This window comes from Melopsittacus undulatus, chromosome 11, assembly GCF_012275295.1.
Source record: "Melopsittacus undulatus isolate bMelUnd1 chromosome 11, bMelUnd1.mat.Z, whole genome shotgun sequence".
Classification (NCBI taxonomy): Eukaryota; Metazoa; Chordata; class Aves; order Psittaciformes; family Psittaculidae; genus Melopsittacus; species Melopsittacus undulatus.
Genome location: NC_047537.1, coordinates 23,979,116 through 23,998,069, shown reverse-complemented (window position 1 = coordinate 23,998,069; position 18,954 = coordinate 23,979,116). Strand labels below are relative to the sequence as shown.

The window sequence follows — 18,954 nt, the reverse complement described above, 5'->3', positions numbered from 1 at the left end:
TGGGGTTGAGATTTCAGAGCACAGACTGTCCTCAACAGCAATGATTTAGGTGAAGTTTGAGCAAAACGAAATCCATGTTTCCTAGTCAGACAGGGAAGAGAATTGATTTCCCTATTACTTCCGTAAAGCAGCTTTAAGAGACTAAGTGGAGAAAATGTGTGTGTTATCCTGTTCTAACAGGGGATTATATGTAATGTCCTAATTGGAGTGGGTGTGTGTGCAAGGGGCAGGACTTTAATTACTGCTTGTGTAATGGGGCAGGAACATGGGGGTTTCTGCAGAGTGCTCCTTTCCTAGGATCCCTGTTCCTGCAGCAACAAGTAACAAACAGCCCTTGGCTGGTGGCTGCTGTCATTTGGGAGCTTCAGACCCAGGAAAAAGGCAAAGAGTAAAGTCTACCATGTCCTGATGGCAAAAGATTACACTGCTGTTTAATTTCAGCACTTCATTTGGAGATGCTGCCTACCATCATAAACAGGGAAAGACAAGACAACTATCCCTGTAATGAATAAACATAAAATGACTGTGAGTGCATCTTAGTCATATTTAATTTATTAATTTAGTTTTGCTTCATAGACCTTGCTCTGAGAATGCTTTCACTGGAAAGACTGAGAGATAAATTTCCAGTGTAAATCACTGGCTCAGTTTCAAGCCATCTACCAAATTGGATTTATTTATTATCTAATCAAATAAAGAGAGAAGGGAAACGCTGCATTGTGAATGCTCAGTGTGCAGGAAGAGCAGATACCTATCTCAGCTCTGCTCCCTGCAGTCTGTCCTCTTCCTGAAAGCTCCCGTGGCAAAGGCTGCTCTGCTCACCACAGGCAGTCCTGGCTGGAGAGGCACAGGAAAGCCTTGTTGCCAGCTGTCAGGAAGCCCTGAGCCGAGGAGAGCGGGAGCCAGCATCTGTTATTTCCAGGACTGGCAGAACATGCAGGCAGGAGCTGGTGAGGATCCTGGAAGGTGAGAATTACATAAGAAACCCTTCCTGATAAATCCCTGCCTTAACTCCAGCACTGTGTCTTGGCTGGTGTTCAAAGCCCTGGTAGAGAACTGAGCCTTGGGCAATTGCTGCAGTAACCTCAGCCAGGGTAGAACTGATGTCCCACTGGAGCCATCCACAGAGTTCCCTGCCCTGCTTTAAACACTGACCTTCACAGTAAGGGGGAGAGACAAAGTGTTAAAGAGGAAAAGCTTCACTGGCTTTCAGATGACACTGCTCGGGGGGAGGTTTCAGTATCAGGACTGGTTTCTGTCCCAGTGGAGGCTTGGATACGTTGGGAATTGGTGGCATGTCAGGATCCTCGTCATGTTCACTGTTTGCTACTCCCCATCTGCCTAAACAGGAGCTGGGAGGGAGACAAAGACATGAATGATGAACCTAAAGAGTTCTTCTGAATAAGAATTTGTGGTTTTCCAGCCAGCAGCAGCCAGGCAGGAGGTCACAGTCCCTGCTGCACACGTCCCAACATACTCCTGTGCTTGTTTGTTACCAGAAGCTCCTTCACAATATGTTCTGTGGGGTTCATCATTTCATAGATTATTGCTCCCTCCTGACCAGTTCTCCCACACAGCTCTGTCCCACAGGCAGATGGACATGGAGGAAGGAGCTGTGTTTTGCTTCATGTTCTTCCTGCTCACTGAAGTGAGGCTCAGCTCTAAGGCCAGTCAGGCATTGTCTGTTGAGCACAGGTACACTAATTGCCTGCGTCACACTTAACTGAACTTGTGTGGAGCATCTCTGCCAGGGTGCAGTTACTTGCAAGGCTTTTTAGGGGTCTGCTGAGTCCAACAGAGTTTATTCCGTTAAGGGTATTCTATGTTTACTCTCTGATAACACTTTAGAAGGACCCACAGGGATTTTTCTGTTTTATTCCTGGTGATTTTCTTCTCTCAAAGCTCTGTGACCCTCTGCAGTATCGCTGAATCATGCCAGGTTTCTTCCTATGCAGGCTCAGGCCCTGTTACTTTCCCTTTCACCAAATTCCAACCAGCATCAATCAGCTTGAGGGTAATACGAGGACTGGTGAGACCCCGGGTCTGTATCCAAAATGGAGGCACCAAGAATAAGTGTCTCCTGCTCAGCGAGTGTATTTTGGGCGTTTTCAACTGTGATCCCAGCTGGGCCTGCAGGAAGCTGTTGGACACACATGGATCCTGGAGGAAGCATCTTTGCAGGAACCTCCCTTATGAGCTGCAAGGTGATGACATCCCCCATCTGCAGAGCCTTTGGCACAGAGAATGTGCTTGGTTGAGTCAGTTGTACCAAAGCCAAGACTTAAACATATGCCCTTAAGTGTTCTCCTGCTGCAAGGATATGAATTGCATGTCAGATGCTGCATGGATGTAACCGCATCCTAGCATAGTGATCCTCAGGTTGAGCATCTGGGACTCCCCTTTGCTCACATCTTTGGAGGAAGAAGAGGAAGACAAAGATGGCAAACAGACAACTGTGGAAACAGAGGCCATGTGTGAGTTGCAGGTGCTGCAGGAAGATGCCCGGGCACAAAAAGGAACTGGCCAGGTAAAGACATCATCTGTTCTTTGCTGCTCTGCAGGAGAAAGGATTTTTGCTGTCTCCCTCCTGCCAGAGCGTTTCATCCTGCAGTCACTTAGTGTCTGAGGCTTGTCTTGCCACATGTGGTCTGCTGATGCTACAGCCTCTGGGGACTGTACCCTCGGAGATCTCGTTAGAGGAGGAATCTTTATTACTGATAGCAGATGATAAAAACAACTGCCTGCTCAGCCTCCTTGGAAGAGTTCTTTTCCTTCACACCTGAAGAGCCCAGAAACTCCTTTAATCTGCTGTTCTTTATCTGCTGGAATAAGGAGCACTTTGCTCAACTGCAGAACTGTGAATTTCTTAGCCCTAAACTGTGAAAGTCCCTGGTGCCTGCAGCAGAATTTACTGTTCTGCTCCTTCCTGTCTCCTCCCCTGGCTTTTTAGGTCTGTCTTTAATTTATTCCCAGAGAAGGGGGATTTTTCATTAAGGTGTAGGTGTAACCTCTCCGCTCTCACATCTCCTTTGATGTATTTTATCTTTGCTTTGTTTATTGCTTTACATTATCAGTCATTTGTCATTGCTGCTCTAATAGATGTTATAGTCCTGAAAAAATGAAATAGTGCTGGTTTGGTTTGAGGTGGTTTTGCCAGGAGGGAAGAGGGAGGGTGGGTTTCTTCGTTTGAATTTCTTTTAAGGAAGCAGAAACCCATCTCAGTAGTAGCTGTTTTCCAAAGTGTGGTGCATTTTGAGGACAGTGTGAATGTGACAGACGGTTTAAGGCTGTATTCAGGGGAAAAAAAGTGTGTGTTTGTGAGGAATGGGGAATGACTTTGTCTTCTGTGTCTCCCTTCTTCAAGAGTTTCTCCTTTTGGAACAGCCATCATCAGAAGAAGCTAGACAGAGTCCTGTAGCTCAGCCCCATAACTGATCCGGAGATGTTTCCTGTGTGTTACAACCATGGGTGGTTTGAATATGCTTGGTTCTTCAGAAACCCTGTGTCATTCACTTTGGAGAAGTGCCTACGACTTAAAGACAAAATATAGGACAGCAAAAGGAAATGAGAAGAGATTACAGATGGTGGGGAAGATTTAGATCAGGAAGATGCTCAAGTATTTAATAACATAAGGTCTCGTGAGCTCCTCTGTTTACCGCCTGAGGCTTGGAGCCTAAAGAGTTTATGGCTTAGTCTGACATAGAGGAGTGTGTGTAGGAGTGTGTGTTACAAGGGCAGTTTGTGGAGTTTTGATGGTGACTGTTGTTTTCTGTTGTGAATATGCTGAAGATCCCGGAGGAGCATGACTTGGAGAGCCAGATCCGCAAGGAGCGAGAGTGGCGGTTCCTGCGCAATGCCCGGGTCAGGAAGCAAGCCCAGAAGATCATCCAGAAGGGTGAGTGACTTCCTGCTTGCCCACACTGCCAGCAGCATCCTTGAGCTCTGAGCACTGCACCTAGGCAGGACACTGCCCTGTACGCCCCCAGTTAATAGTGACTCTCAAGAGGAAGAAGTGCCTGTTCTCCCTCTCATGTGCAGGCGAGGTGATGCTGTGCAGTGTTTTGATGACAGTCATCTCTCCATTCTCAGTTTGTTCACCAGATCAGGGCAGGGACCATTTCAACTGTCAAATTTCTGCCTTCCCCTTTGAAAATGTAACCACAGTGTTAGAAATCAGCGCGGTGGTCACAAGCAGAGCACTCAGCCAGAACACGACACCAGGCTGGCCACCATGCCAAGTCCAGAGGAGCCTAAGAGCAGTGACTGCTTTGGAGGAGGAGGGAAAGCAGCCATGAAGCAGCCTTCTGCACTTCCAGGAATTGACAGAGCATCTGATCTGCAGTGCAGGGACTGGCTCCCGGCTGAGGGCAGCAGCTGAGCTCTTCAGCCACATACCCGGGCACAGCCGGCTCCTCCACGAGAGCCAGAGCCCTTGGCATGGAATCGGTAATTCGGAGGCCCTTAGCAGATGCTATTGATTTACCATTTGGGCTCTTCCTTCCTACCCTGTAAAGTTCACATGGGCACCCTAGGTTGTGTTTTTAAAGGGATAGAAGGCAGAATGTTGTAGGATAAAAAGGCAGGGACCCCTTCCACTGGAGCAGCTGCTCCAAGCCCCTGTGTCCAACCTGGCCTTGAGCACTGCCAGGGATGGGGCAGCCACAGCTTCTCTGGGCACCCTGTGCCAGCGCCTCAGCACCCTCACAGGGAAGAGCTTCTGCCTAAGAGCTCATCTCAGTCTCCCCTCGGGCCGGTTAAAGCCACCTCAGTGATGTTTTTCTTGCTCCCCTCTCTGCTGAACTCTGTAAATGATTGCTTACTCCTTATATCCCCTTATATTTTTTAATACCTTTATGCGTGGTTTATGTGTGCTGCTTACACATTTCCCTCTAACAGCCTCAGGTTTGGGTTTCATTAGTGTGTACTCTCCAGAAAGCTGCTGTATTTATGACTCCCCACACTGCTGTGAGGCAGCGGTTGTGCTGGGATTCTTTCAGCACAGGGATTTATTCAGATATAGTGGAACCCAATGACGTTTCCCAGGAATTTGCATACTTAGATTATTCCTGCCCCTGTGCCTGAAACAGCAGAGCTGGAGAGCAGAATTGGTGAGAGCTCTTCTGGCATGCTCCCGGCAGCATTCCCAGGGGAGTGTGGGGGCTGCTCCTCTCCCGGGATGCTCACAGAGGCACATGGAGTTGGAAATAACCATTTGCTGAATGAAGAATTGCCCGAGGCTCAGCCCCCTGCCTGCGCTTCCTCATGTGGAGGGTCACTGGGCTTGAGTCAGGGCAATGGGAAGCTTAATGTTGTGAAACTGCAGAATATCATGAACCAGAGTAATAGAGAAATGGAAGTGGAGCCCAGGAGGCGGCCTGGAAGAGCTTCTTGAATACAAAGAAGGGATTTTTTTGTGCTTACCTGAAGAAGTTAAATCTTTTTTCTAGACACTGCTCACATTTGGTTGCTTGACCTGAGCGCCCAGAGTGCAGCAGCCATTAAAACAAAGAGAAAATATGAAACATTGAAAAGAACTAAAATAGAGTTCCCAGCTCTTAATGAAAATTAGATCAGATGGGTGCATTCTGAAAGGGGTTAGGACTGAGTAAATGTCTCCTGGGCTTATGGGTTTGAGTGATGGATTCACACCATGACAGAAAACTGCAGCATCAGGGGTACCAATACTGGCTGTGAATAGCAGAGTGTTCTGAAGAAGAGGAGGGAAAGGTCTTTAACGATCCTCTGAATGTCTCCATGGAAAATGTATTTTTCATTGGCAAATTAAGCTAGAATAGTTTAAAACCACTGGAATGGAAGGTGAGCTGAATAATCCACGACCAAGATGAAATGCTTCAGCATTGGGAGAAATGGGTTTGGGTTTTTTTCTCTTGCAAAAATAACATCGTTTTTTCTGTCAACACAACCTGGTGTCTCTCTGGGCTCGGCTGCACTTGCTTGTTCTCTGCAGCTCTCAGAGCACAGCACCCCCTGATTTGTCACCAGTTTTCAGTTTGTACCTTAAGACATGAGACAATCGGTGCGGAGGAGTCAGGGCCATCAGTAGCTGGGATCTGAGCAGCTTCTGAAGGGAGGGAAGTGTTGGGGAGTCTGCTGTTGGGAACTGGGGGAGAGGAGAAGGAGAGTGGTGAGATGTGGCGCTGGAAAGCTCGTACCTGGGGTGGGATGTTCCTGGGCACTGAGCCACAGCCGCCTCCTGTCCCTCCACAGGTATTTCCCGACTGGATGATCAGATCTTCCTCAACAGGAACCCGGGTGTCCCCTCTGTGGTGAAGTTCCACCCATTCACACCCTGTATCGCGGTAGCTGACAAGGACAGCATCTGGTAAGTGATTCTGTGTGTCTCCAAAGCACTGGCAGCACATGTGGAGAGTTCAGAGCAGTACATATGGAGTGTGGGGTGGCACTGCCATGTGTGTTCCTTTCTTTCCCCTGCTCCATCTTGTGGCCGTCCTTCATAGAATGCCAGCCTGGTTTGTGTTGGAAAGGACCTTAAATCTCATCCAGCTCCAACCCCTGCCACGGGCAGGGACACCTTCCACTAGAGCAGGCTGCTCCAAGCCCCTGTGTCCAACCTGGCCTTGAGCACTGCCAGGGATGGGGCAGCCACAGCTTCTCTGGGCACCCTGTGCCAGCGCCTCAGCACCCTCACAGGGAAGAGCTTTTTCCCATTACCTAATCTAAATCAGGGCAGAGTCCTCCCGGAGCTCAGTGCCAGAGCTGTAAGGTCACAGTAAGTCCCTTTCTGCAGGAGGTGCTGGCTGAGAGGGCTGCAAGTGAATCCTGACAGATTTATGGTAGTTTTTTACACCTGAGCTTTTATCCCGTTCCCTTCACAGAAGCTTCACATACATTATTAATAAAATGCTGATGAACACCAAAGGAGAAAAACAAATGGACCTGGTACCAGATGTACATAACTTTTAGCTTTGATGCAGTGAGTAGATCTCTTTACAGCTTGCACAGAGAACCAGGAACTGACTCAATGTTTTTTCCTCCTGCAGTTTTTGGGACTGGGAGAAAGGGGAAAAGCTGGACTATTTCCACAACGGGAACCCTCGTTACACCAGGATCACGGCAATGGAGTACCTGAATGGACAGGACTGCTCCTTGCTGCTGACTGCCACAGGTAAAGAACACATTTTCCCAAGTATGAGGGCATGACGTGGGGGAAGCTTTTACGGAGTTCACGTCCGTGTGAGCTGCTCTGGACCTCTGCTCTCCCCTCTTTGAACTGGCCCAGCCTGACCCTTCCCTCCCCTGCATCTTGCCTGCCTGAGGAGTATTTCCAGGGTCACACCTCAGGGTTGTTTCTGCCTTACTCTACACACTAAATTTCTCCCATAGTCCTCAGTTTCTCTCTAGTCTGTATATCTCATCTAGGGGAAACAGTTCTCCAGAATGCCCTATTGCATCATATAAGGTAGCATGAAGGGCTTTTTCCCATTCATTGCCCTGTAAAGCTGTGAGTAAGATCTGCTTCTCTCCCAAGGAACCATTCTAAAGCCATCAGTTTAAGTGTTTTCTATAGCTCTTCAAACTTCATGCTGAAATGTACAGGTTGGGTGTAATTAAGAGAGGTGAAAGAGGAACTGAGAGGGCCTTTCGGACGTTTTCCTTTCAAGTGATTGATTCCTTGCACAAAAGTTTCACAGATGGGGAACAAATCGAACAAATACAGGATGTTCTTGAAAGATCTGCTGCTGATGGGTTGGGCTTTGATTCAGCTCCTTCTGTGGGGTTGTGTTTTGTATTTAGCAGGATACTTTTGTGGCTCTCTGCACTGATAGCAAGGAGGACAGAGACAAATCCTAGAGAAAATGAATAGCTCAAAGAAACGGAGCGACATCTAATGTCAGCTGTTATTTGAGAGAAGGAGAAAAGCTCTTCTAGAACAGTTCCCCGTAGAACAATGCTTAAGGTTTCATAGATGTAAGATTAGAGAGGAAAAACAACTCCAGTAAAAAGGATTAAGTTCAAGTGGCACTAGTTTTGCACATTGTATGACTACAGTTCTGCTTCTCCCTTTGTCATGCACAAGCAATGATGAGAGGTGCACAAGCAGTGACGCTGCATTGTGTTCTCTTTTCACCCAAGATGATGGTGCCATCAGAGTGTGGAAGAACTTTGCAGACCTGGAAAAGAACCCAGAGATGGTAACAGCCTGGCAAGGGCTGTCGGACATGCTGCCAACCACACGAGGTGCGTCCCCAGCAACTTTTGTTGGGGTGGGGGTAAAAATCATTTGTGATGCTGGGTTTTCTCTGGGGGTGGGGAGAGTAAAATGGGTTTCTCAACTTCAGCAGTCGGTAGCATCCTTGTTCAACAGTCTCTGCCTTCTGGAATAGCCTTTTCCCAGGTCTTGGGGAGGAATTGTTTTTCCATTTCTCACTGGAAAATAAAACCAACAAAGCTGGAAGCCCAACACAGCAACTTCACACACACACACTGAAGAACAACCAGAGCAGCCTTTTGCTGGGGAGCAGAAGGGTACAAAGTCCTTGTCCTGTACAGGCTTCACAGCAGCTGGTTTGCTCAAGCATGACCCTAAGGAGAGAGCTGTAGAACAATGGTGGACTGGGCACTGCCCTGCTCTTCTGGCCACGGCAGGATGGTATTCCCCTTCGGGTGGGACAGTAGCTCACGTGTTGCCCCTTTCCTTCTGACGGGCTGCTCAGCCTCTGCACAGCTTTGCATGTTGCACCTGGGACCTCCTTGAGCCTGAGCTCAGATTTTGGCACTTACTCTTCACTGCGTAATGTTTATGGGTCAGGGGGTGGCGAGAGACTGTTCTAAATGTGACACATGCAGAAGGACAGCACAGTTAGACATTGAGCGTTAGAAAGGTTGGATAGAAGAAGATGTAAAAAGAACACTGGCATCCAGGTGTACACAGGGAGAAGCCAAAACACTGGTTTGAGTAACCCTGAAGTCTCTTTTACGACATTAAAGGAAGTAGATGCTTTGTCCTTCTGAGACTTGGTAATGTACTAAGGCTCTAACAATGATTCTCTGTCACTTGGATGTTTCTAATCAAGGCTGCATGTGCAGTGGTTCAGTCTCATTGTGGGATTGGTGCAGGAATTGCTCAGCAAGGCTCCCTGGCTTGTGCAAAGCAGGAGGTCAGATGAGATGACCATCATCATTCATCCTGACCTTAAAATCTGACAGTTCTCATTTCTGAGCTGCTGTGGTTCATCACAGGAGCCTGACACAGCTCTTTTAGCTATTCATTGGATTTTACTAGGGCTACCTTGTTGTGCTCCTCTGTTACGTTTCCCTCTGGTGTTGCATGAAAGAGGAAGTGGATTTGAGGTAATGGTGAGCTCTGTGCCTCGCTGCAGTATGTGCACAGAACTGATGACAAGCTGCTAGAAGTTTGTAGCCTGCTGTGAAAATTGCCGTGATATGCCACACAAAACCTCTCTTGGAGGTATCAGTAAAAGCAGGAGGAAACCAGTGGTAATGCCCTGAATGGTGAAGGACCTGGATCTCGTCAGATGGAGAGGGAAGTGGTCATCTCAAGTTGACCTTTGTAGTGTCAATGAGTTGGTTTGTGTTTCCTTCTTGTCAACACCAGCTTTCCCAAAGGATGTTTATTAGTGTTTACTATCCCTGGATTCAGGATCTTCCTTCCCTGGTTCTCTAACAGCCAAACAGCTGGAGTTCCCCCAGGCTGCCCTGGTCACAGCTCTGTGCTGCAGCGTCAGCTGGGTTCGGAGAGGATGCTGACAGCTGGAGGCTGAGCTCCTTCAGGCCAATCCCATTTTTACAGCTTTCTTCCCAAGGCACAACATTTGCAGATTGTGCCTTACTCTCTACAGGCCTTTAATACCACAGAAAGGATTGTTAACATCGATGTGTGACGTGACAGAATAGAGTAAGGGCTGAGGCAAGAGCTGATGCAGCAGTAGGAGTTGAATGGTTATGCTTGCCAAAGCAGGAGTTCTGAAACTTTTGAGTCTGTTCTCTTTAAGATTGTTTTATTTTCCCTTTTCTTTCCCTTATGGCCTTGAGAAGTCTGGGTCCTGCTTTCTTTGCCTTTCACCTTCTGAGCAATAGAAGTAGATTCAGAAGAAAAGAAGGACATATTTCTTTCTGGAGAGAGAAGTAAGTGTAGTCACTTCAAAAGAGCTATGTGGATCACGTCCCCTGGGAAATGACACTCTCTTCAACAGTGATCTTTTGCTGACAAGACCATAGTTGTGGTCCAGATCTGGCTCATAAAACTGAAGATTCATCTTTGAAGCTGCAGAGCTCAGGAGTTTTACTGGAGTTTGTTTGCTCCTACTATTGATTTCCTTCACTCCCATCCTTTTTCCCTCTCCCATACTCATCTCTGAATGTGATCGTTGTCTTGACAGCAACAAGAATACTGACTTCTCTAGGCAATTTTCCCACTTAGAAAAGCAGAGAGGAATATGCAGTACCTCTGTACATCCTTTGGAAGCTTGAAAAACCTCTGTGCATCCTTTGGAAGCTTGAAAAGCCTCCCCAGGTTGTCCAAGGTCAGCAATACCTTGCTCAGGGTCTGTGTGAGAGGGGAAGCAGACCAGAGGGAGGCACAGGACTTACACTTGTACACTCTGTAAAGGACTAGCTTGTGGTGTGCAGCCTCAGGTAAGAGAAATGGGCCAACGCAGCCAAGTTAGTGTGTGAAACCTGGCCCCAGTTCATTGCACGTAATAGTTGACTAGAGACTTGGGGTATGTAAGTATTTGAACACTGGCAAACCTCTGTGTGGGTCCCCTCTCTTTTCGGTATGAGGGGTTTTGATTTGATCTTGTTCCAGTCTGCACTCGTGATGCACCAAGAAAGTCTCCTTCAGTCAAAATCAGAGTGTTCAAAGCAGCATTGGAGCTGTAGCATAAGGCAGTGATTGGGAATCTCCAGCAGGAGAGATGGAGGGGGCTGAGAAAACGGCAGAACTCATCCTGTTAATAGCCCAGTGTTTCGAAAGGTGCAGTTAAAATCAAGCATTTTCGGACAGCGTAGGAAGAACCCAAATCTGACGTGCTCTGAAGCTGTCGTTTCAGAGCAGGAGACTGTGAATTCTGGCAGTTTCTATAGCGAAGGTTGTTTGAGAGCCACAGGTTGAGAGGTGGGAGCAGGCGGAGCAGCGCAGTGACCCATCGCCTGGTGGCTCATAGGACAAGTGGCCGAGCTCCTGCTTCTGCACACATCTGCCATATTTTGTGTTGTTTCTTGTGCCAGAGGGGAACAGGACACAGCTCCCCTCTCAGGATGGCTCTGTCCTTAACAGCACAAATCCTGGAGTTGGGAAAAATGCGGAAGTGTAGCCAGCTGCTTCACAGTTCCCAAGCACTGTCTGCTCAGCTCTTCTCCCTGGCTCCTTGTGTGTTCCCTGCGGATACCTGTGTTGTTGTCCTTCTCCAGCCCAGCAAAGAGAACCAGTACATTGCTTCTAACAGTTAAGGATTCAGGTCTCTTCCTGTGCAAGATCTTCCAGGGTTGCCCCAAGGTGCCTCTCACTTCCCTGTTTGCTGCCCTGCTTTATTCTCGCCCTGGGGTTTACAGTGCCTGGAAACCAGTCTGTGCCTGAGGCTAATTCCCATTTATGAGTTGTTTCAACAGAGCTCCAGGTAGCTGTGTACTGGAGCCAGGGGCAGAGGAGCCCTGGGTGCAGTGGGAGGCCAGCTCTTCCATACGCAGAAGCCTCATGTTCTGGGCTGGGTTGGGTTTGTACAGGTGCCATGAGTGACCTGGATTTCTGTCTGTCACTTCCTGATGCTTTTTACTTCAGAGCAGGGAGCAGATCATGCAAAGGATAGGCTCCTTGTTCAAGAAGAAATGTCAGATCTGTGCTGCTGTCAGCCAGCCAGAATACTCACTTCACACATGCCAAGTGCTGCCGTTGATGGCTTCCTAGGGAATGCTGTGACTGAACTGGTGCCTACTCTCTGGATGGAGGCATGTGCTGCTCTTGGTGCTTCTGCTTCTCTTTTATGTTCTTTCCTTTAATTTGAGTTGCTTTTTTTCTAATCCTTTTTTGAGATTTATTTTTGCTCTGGCTGACCAACTTATCCTTAGCATCAACCCCTTAATCCCTGTCTTCTCACAGGTCTGGCCCGAAGGGTTTCAATCTATCTTGACAGAAGTAAGCAGGGAGGTGAGTGCTTTCTTTCCTGTTACCTTTGGTCAGCTGGGGTGGGAAGGATCTCCTTGCTGGCTTCGGGCTGGTTGACTGGTCGGTTGGTTGGTATTTTTGGCATTGTTTGAATGACTGCTGGGTCCATGTGGTTCCTGGAAAGCTTTGCTTCTACCTCTCCCATTCCCTGCCTTGTGTCCATGTCTGTACCAGCTATGAGAGATGCAGGGTGGGTGTCTGGGCTCTCTAGATCAGTGTAGCCAAGTGCTGGGAAAAGGGCATCTTCCTGTTGTACTCCGAGCTGTCTGCAGGGAGAGGAGCTGGGGGGTTGCATGTACAAGTCTCTCTTTTCCTGGAATATTTCAAAGCATCCCTGGACCGAAGCAACCGGTTCCACATGTGAACCACCATTGAGCTAACGTGGATTTTACGGGGCTTTATTTGTGATACGTTTTCACTCTAAAGACCATGTGAAAAGAAGAAGGTGATGAAGCTCTCCCAGGAGGTTGAGAACAGTGGACTTTTGGCAAGGATGTGCCTAATAAATTTTCCCAGTTCTGCTCTTTCATGTGGAAGGAAGGTAAATGAGCTCCCCAGCCAGGGCTGGGCAGTGCCTTCGTTGCTCCAGAGCCTGGATCCTTCCTCTGCTGCCAAGGAGACAGATGGCTCATGTGCCAGGGCAGCTCCATGTGCACATCCATGGGCGTTCATGTTGACGTAGTCATCTTGGGTTGTTCACCAGTTACTGACATTTGCTGACTGATAAGAGCTGAGTGTTCAGTAATGATGAATAGGATGAAGATACTTGCGGGGGTGATGTGGAGCTCTTTAGCATCAGGTCTTTACAAATCTCTCTCTCTTGCTGTTCAGAGGTAGAGCACTGGGTTGGAAATGAGCAAAGCTGGTGCATGGCTGCTCTCTGCCTGGCTCTGCAGTCCACTCAAAACCCAGTGGCAAATGGGAAGGCTAAAGCTGCAGGGAATTCCCTCTGGGCAAACTGGGCATCCCAACATGTAAGGAAATACCAGCCAGTCCTCTGCTGGATCCATAGAGCTGATGCCAAGCGATCGCCTGTGTCCCAGGCACACGAGTAATTGTGGATCAATACAGAGCATTCACTGGGTGTTCTCCTAGTGAAAAATGCAGCAAGAGGATTCCTTTCTCCCACTGAAAGCGTGATAAAAATGGATGAGATGAGCTGTTTTCTTGACAGCAAAATACATCAGCAATATTTAGATAAAATATACTGCTTTTGTCACCAAAGCACAGAAAATCTGTTCTCATTGCCTAGGCTTCCATAAGGAGATTTTACCAAAAGGATAGGGGACTCTGTTCTCACATCTCTGGGTGCTGGTTTTCAGCAGGAATCACTGGCACTGCTGTGTTGCAGATCAGTGGTAAATCAGAGGCAGACCAGTGCCTTAATGGTCCAGGTCACACCAGGCCACTGTGCAAGTCAGCCTGGGAATCCCTAAGGCTCGAGTGAGCGCAGAGCAAAGCTGCTGTCGACACGTTCAGCATCTAGCAGCAGCTGAGCTTAGAGGTGTCTGGAGAAGCATTAGCATGACCCTCTGCCAGGCTGCTTCACCTCCTGCTCCATCAGAGCTCTGCTGGGGGGGCTCAGCTCAGCCCTGCACCACCTCCCATCAGCGTCACTGGATGGGGATACAAAGGAGACTGTTAACAGGAGAATATCTATCTGACCTATGCCACCTCCATCCCTCACTGCCTGGTGGGGGTTGTCGGTGCTGATGTGTAAACAGCCATAACCTGTTACCCTGAGAAATGTGCACTGATGCCAAGCAAGAAAAAATTAGCACTTCCAGTTCCCGGCTTCCTTCAGTGCTCTCCTGGGGCCTCTGAAACAAAGGGAAAGATGTTAAATACCTGCTCTGCAGAAAAACAGGACCTTGCCCTCAGAGGCTCCACTCCGTGGTGAACACTGCTGACTGCTCCAGCAGCCAGTCAGTGATCCAGGGGGGAGCAGTGGAATTCAGCAGCTTGCTGCAAGGGAATTTCCATGGGGAAATGCATGGGGCTGACTGCAATGGGGTAGCTCATACCAGAGAGCAGGCAGGAGGGAGAGCAGTAGACTGAGTGTCCCAGCATCTCCCCAGGGGTTGTATCTTGCCCTTTAGGAGTAAGAAGTTTGGGAGAAGAACTCTAATTTCTGGTCAGATTGTTTTAGGGTACTAAAGTAATTGGAGAGATTGCAGCTCCAGGGGTTTGTGTGCTTTTAATTGGATTCCCAGCACCAGAGCTACTCCTCTCCCTGCACATAGTCCTTGGCTGGAGGAGAGTGCTGCTTTGTGGAAGGATGTTGTAGAAATTAATGACAAGTGAGGTCACCCAACCCTCCCACGGCTTCCTGGAAATTAAAACCCTGATGTGCTCCATTGCTCAACCAGGAGGGCTCATGATTACAGAAAATCATCAGTTAGAATCCAGGATGTTTTTATATTGTGTTCCTCGTCGATATTGCTGATTTCATTGAAATGCCAAGTACAGGTTGGCTGCGTTCCAGTGGTGTTAAAAATAAGTGCAGACCCTGGGAATGCAGCTGCTTTCAGCACCACTGTTAGTTACTGAAATTTATACGAGGAACTATCTCATCCAGACAAATATCTGTGCTCAGGGGGAGTCCTGAAGGAACAGACATAGAAAGTTACAGCTCTAAGAATGGCTCTTGGTTTGTGTTACAAACCCACATCATACTTGCATCAGAGGGCTGGGTCACCTCTGCTCTGGAGCCAGGCTGAGAGAGCTGGGCTGGATCATCCTGGAGAAAAGAAGGCTCCTGAAGGGGAACAGCTCCAGTGCCTGAAGCGGCTGCAGAAAACCTGGAGAGGGGCTTGGGACAAGGGCCTGTAGGGACAGGCCAAGGGGAATGGCTTGAACGTGCCCGAGAGGAGACTGAGCTGAGCTCTGAGGCAGAAGCTGTTCCCTGTGAGGGTGCTGAGGCGCTGGCACAGGGTGCCCAGAGAAGCTGTGGCTGCCCCATCCCTGGCAGTGCTCAAGGCCAGGTTGGACACAGGGGCTTGGAGCAGCTGCTCCAGTGGAAGGGGTCCCTGCCTGTGGCAGGGGTTGGAGCTGGAGCTTTAAGGTTCCTTCCAACCCAAACCAGGCTGGGATTCCATGATTCATACAGAACTGCAAGTAACTGTTAAAAGATTCAAAACTACCAACAAACCCAAACCAAACCCCTCAAAAACCCAAACACCACAAACCTTTCAAAATTTCTTTTCCTCAGCTGTGGAAAATTTGTTGCTCTGTGTCTGAGAACGTAACATTCCTGAGGGGGTAATTGCAACCTTAAGTAACTATGCACTGAAAGAAGTCCACTGCAGGGGTGCCTGCTCCTGTGGCTTGGGGTCTGCTGGGGGTACCATGGTTCCACCACTGGCCTTTACCAGGAGGTTGCCCCTGGGCTGTGGCATTGCTGTGCCTGTGGGGAGAAGGGAGCTGGAAGCAGGGTGCAGGTAACGTAACCTTTTTGTCAGCATGAGGCTGGGAAGCATCTCGGATGCCAAACACACAAGCCAAGACCCAGCAGGTGAGCTGCAGTCTCAGTGGTAACATCCTGCAGGAGGACCTCTGTTAATTAAAAAGGAAATGATAATTAGTATCTAGTCCCACATTTGCTTCTCATCTCAAAATACTGGAAATTTAACATATAGACCTGAGCCAATACTCCATCATTTCCACTATGGAAACGTTTGTTCCTATATAGAAATAGTGCAGCTATTTATGTCTCATTTCCTACTGTGAGTGTCATCTTTGAATGTGACATTTCCCACTCAGCGGAAGCTTGCCCTGCCTGCTGCACACTTGTGAATGACTTAAATTTATGTACAAAGGCTTTTCTTCTTCTCAGCCACATTTGAGCTTTGGGTTAGCATTCCCAGTCGCTTCCTGGGGTCTCCTTTCCCTCTTTCCTTCCCCACTTCTTTGCCAGGGCAGCCAGGACCCACCACTGCTCCAGGCTGCAGATAGATCCCAGTGGGAAGGTGCCAGGACTTCTCAGCTGTGGCTTTATGCAGATATTCAGTAATTTCTGGTGCCTGCATTGTGGGGTGCAGTGAGCATCCTGTACCCTGAGGCTGCCCAGTCCACCCACGAAGCAGAAGCACCAAAAATGCAACTTTATCTTTTCTTGAGAGAATGAGGTGGCTGACGGCAGAAAGGAATATCCCTTGTGAAGGGATGATCAGAACACTGCACTTCCCTCTTGCAGAGAGCAGAGCTTCTCACTTGCATGGACTAGTGAAGTTTTATATGGAAGGCAGGAGCTACGTTGACTGCTTGGAACATCACGATCTTCACCATACGCCACCATCATATCCCTCCTCTCTTCCCACCCGTGGGCTCTCTGTGAGCTCCTGGTTCAGGGTGAATCCCTTGTCCTTTCTCTCTGGTTAGGTCATGGGAGGTGTGTGTGCTGTTTTAAATAAAGCAAAACCTCTTTGGAGCTTCTTCCCTCAGTGAAACTTTCCCCAGCCTCCTCAATAGCATTACTAAATGTCCTCAGTGCTTGAATTCCTGACACATGCACCAAGGTAAGCACCCGGAATGCCAGTGATTGCTCCATATTCTCTGTCTCCTCCTCCATAGAGCAGACACTGGGAAACGCAGCAGGTTAGGGACTTACTACTGATCAAACGGAGGAAAACCATTATCTTCAAACTGGGGAATGTAACTGGAAAATCAGGAGCTTTAAACCTGCCTAAGAGCACGTTCCTACTTACCTCCATCGGAGATGGAAATGGCGGTATCTGTCTCAGCCTGCCAGGTTTTTCTTGTCACATGGACCATAAACAAGATGACAAATTAAATCGCTTCAGTGATGTTTATCATCTAAATCACTGCCTGCTTGTTTGCCTGGGCTCTAGCAGCCCCTGAGCTGCCAGGCAAGCTGAAGTAACAATCAGTTTGACTCATGAAATAAAGGTGCAAGTGCTCAGCGTAGCTGAGAGCCCTGAATTTCTGCAGTAAGATGATAGACTGTCAATAAATGTCAGTAATCTTCTCAGGGGTGTGCAGCAAAGATTGGGAAATGGCTTGGATGTGATGCTTAGGAAGGAGAGATGGGCAAAATATTTTATCTGGATCTGTGCAAAGCAAGGTCATTTTATCATCTCTGAAGAAAACTTGGTGTTCATATGATGCCGCTGTACTCATTTGTGCCCTGTAAAGGTGCTTGGTCTGGTGAAGTGTACCTATGGCCCTCTAGTGACAAAGAGCGCGTAGGGGTAGGTTTAAATTCCCCGCTGGGGCAAGTTCCTAGCTGTAAATCAAGGCAAATTGACATTTGCACCTTCTGAACAAGCAAGTGGTGGAGTGGAACTAGAGGAGTCCCCCCGAGGGCGGCTGCGCTGGCGCACAGCAGGAGCCTGCAGTGCTGATGCATTGCAGAGCAGTGCCTGACTCCAGGCTGCACGTGGTTATGAAACACTGCCCAGCACCAGCAGCTCTGTTTGGTGTGGCTGGGAGGGTGAAGTGAAGAGGAGGATGCCTCTACCAAGGGAGAGTCTTGCCTGAGGAGATGAACACACAAACCGGAGTCCTTGCCTGGGTCCCTCGTGTGGTGCACCAGGGGTTTTGTTTGTGGTTTCACTGTATGACTGGGAGCCTCCCTGGGAAACCCACAGGTTGGACTTTGCAGCAGAAAGGTGTCCCTGCCCAAGGCAAGGGGCTGAAAGTAGATGGTCTTTAAGGTCCCCTCAGCCCAAACTATTCCATGATTCTCTGATTTATTAACTCCTGTGGCAGTCCCCAGCGGTGTCCCTCGAGGGCTGCATTCACCTGCCTGTAGGGCCACATCTGCACTGCAGCTTCTCTAAGCCCTGAGGCTGGACGAGGGCTTAGAGGCATATTTTGGACTCAAATCCAGGACCCTGTGATTTGATCCCATTTGGAGGACGTGTGGGTGTGTGTGGATGTAATTTTATATTTCCTCTAATAATGATGGTTTCTGTACCATGAGGTCCTGAGAGCTGGTGTTCTGATTAGTGCAGCTCTGCCTGTGCTGATGCAGAGAGTAACTTGCACCCCCTGCCTGTGTTTTATCTTAGGAGCAGGAATGGTGGTTGACTGGGAACAAGAAACTGGGCTCCTGATGACGTCAGGAGATGTGAGGATAATCCGGATCTGGGACACAGACCGGGAAATGAAAGTACAGGTAATACCTGCCTGTTTGTCCCATTCCCCTTTCCCCTCCCAGGGCAGGTCCCATGTGGGGAGTTACCCTGTGCACAGCCACAGGGTCTGAGAGTCATCTGTGAAGAGCTGAGAGGTCTGCTTAGAGCATGTTAGAAGGGAAATGAAAATCCACACATGCTTGTTGAGATGTCGGATCCTTCCTGGAAGCTGTTGCTGTTATTCCACAGCAGTGTTTGGGAAAGGTGAGGTGGTAAAAGCCAGAGGCAGGCACCGGGATGCAGGCAGGGTCCCCTGGTCGTGCGTCATTGAAACGGCATAAAGATTCCTGAGGGAATTCAGTGGTGAGGTGGGGTGGTGGCAGTGTTCAGATGTACTACTGCCATCTCCGGAGGCACACAGAGCCAACAGCAGAGCAACACTGCCAGCCAAAGGCCTGGTTTCAGGAATGCTGCATCCATGAGAACACTCATGCTTAGTCCACACCTAAGTCGGGACCTTAGTGGTGTACAGGATGGAAGCACGAGTGCTCCTGCTTGTCTCATGCAGCCTATGGAATTGCTGCCAGCTTGGGCCAATCTGACTCAAGTCAGGGTATGCTCCATGTTTTCTGATCCAGGTGTCAGAGCACGGAGATGCCCATCAACCTGCCAGCACCTCCCTCAGTGTCAGCA

General features: G+C 48.8%; 1 protein-coding gene across 2 annotated transcripts in view; it reads left to right on the top strand.

The window, feature by feature from the left end:
• The window catches only part of RPTOR (regulatory associated protein of MTOR complex 1), a 115,158-nt gene that overhangs the window by 88,321 nt on the left and 7,883 nt on the right, over positions 1-18,954 (top strand). Inside the window, exons 25-30 of one of the 2 annotated variants that reach the window (XM_031054555.2) lie at positions 3,787-3,892; positions 6,226-6,340; positions 7,020-7,144; positions 8,113-8,217; positions 12,098-12,145; positions 18,196-18,302. In XM_031054555.2, coding sequence (XP_030910415.1) covers positions 3,787-3,892; positions 6,226-6,340; positions 7,020-7,144; positions 8,113-8,217; positions 12,098-12,145; positions 18,196-18,302 — 606 coding nt within the window. The remainder of the gene's footprint in view (positions 1-3,786; positions 3,893-6,225; positions 6,341-7,019; positions 7,145-8,112; positions 8,218-12,097; positions 12,146-18,195; positions 18,303-18,954) is intronic. The other variant, XM_005140729.3, reaches the window with a different exon arrangement.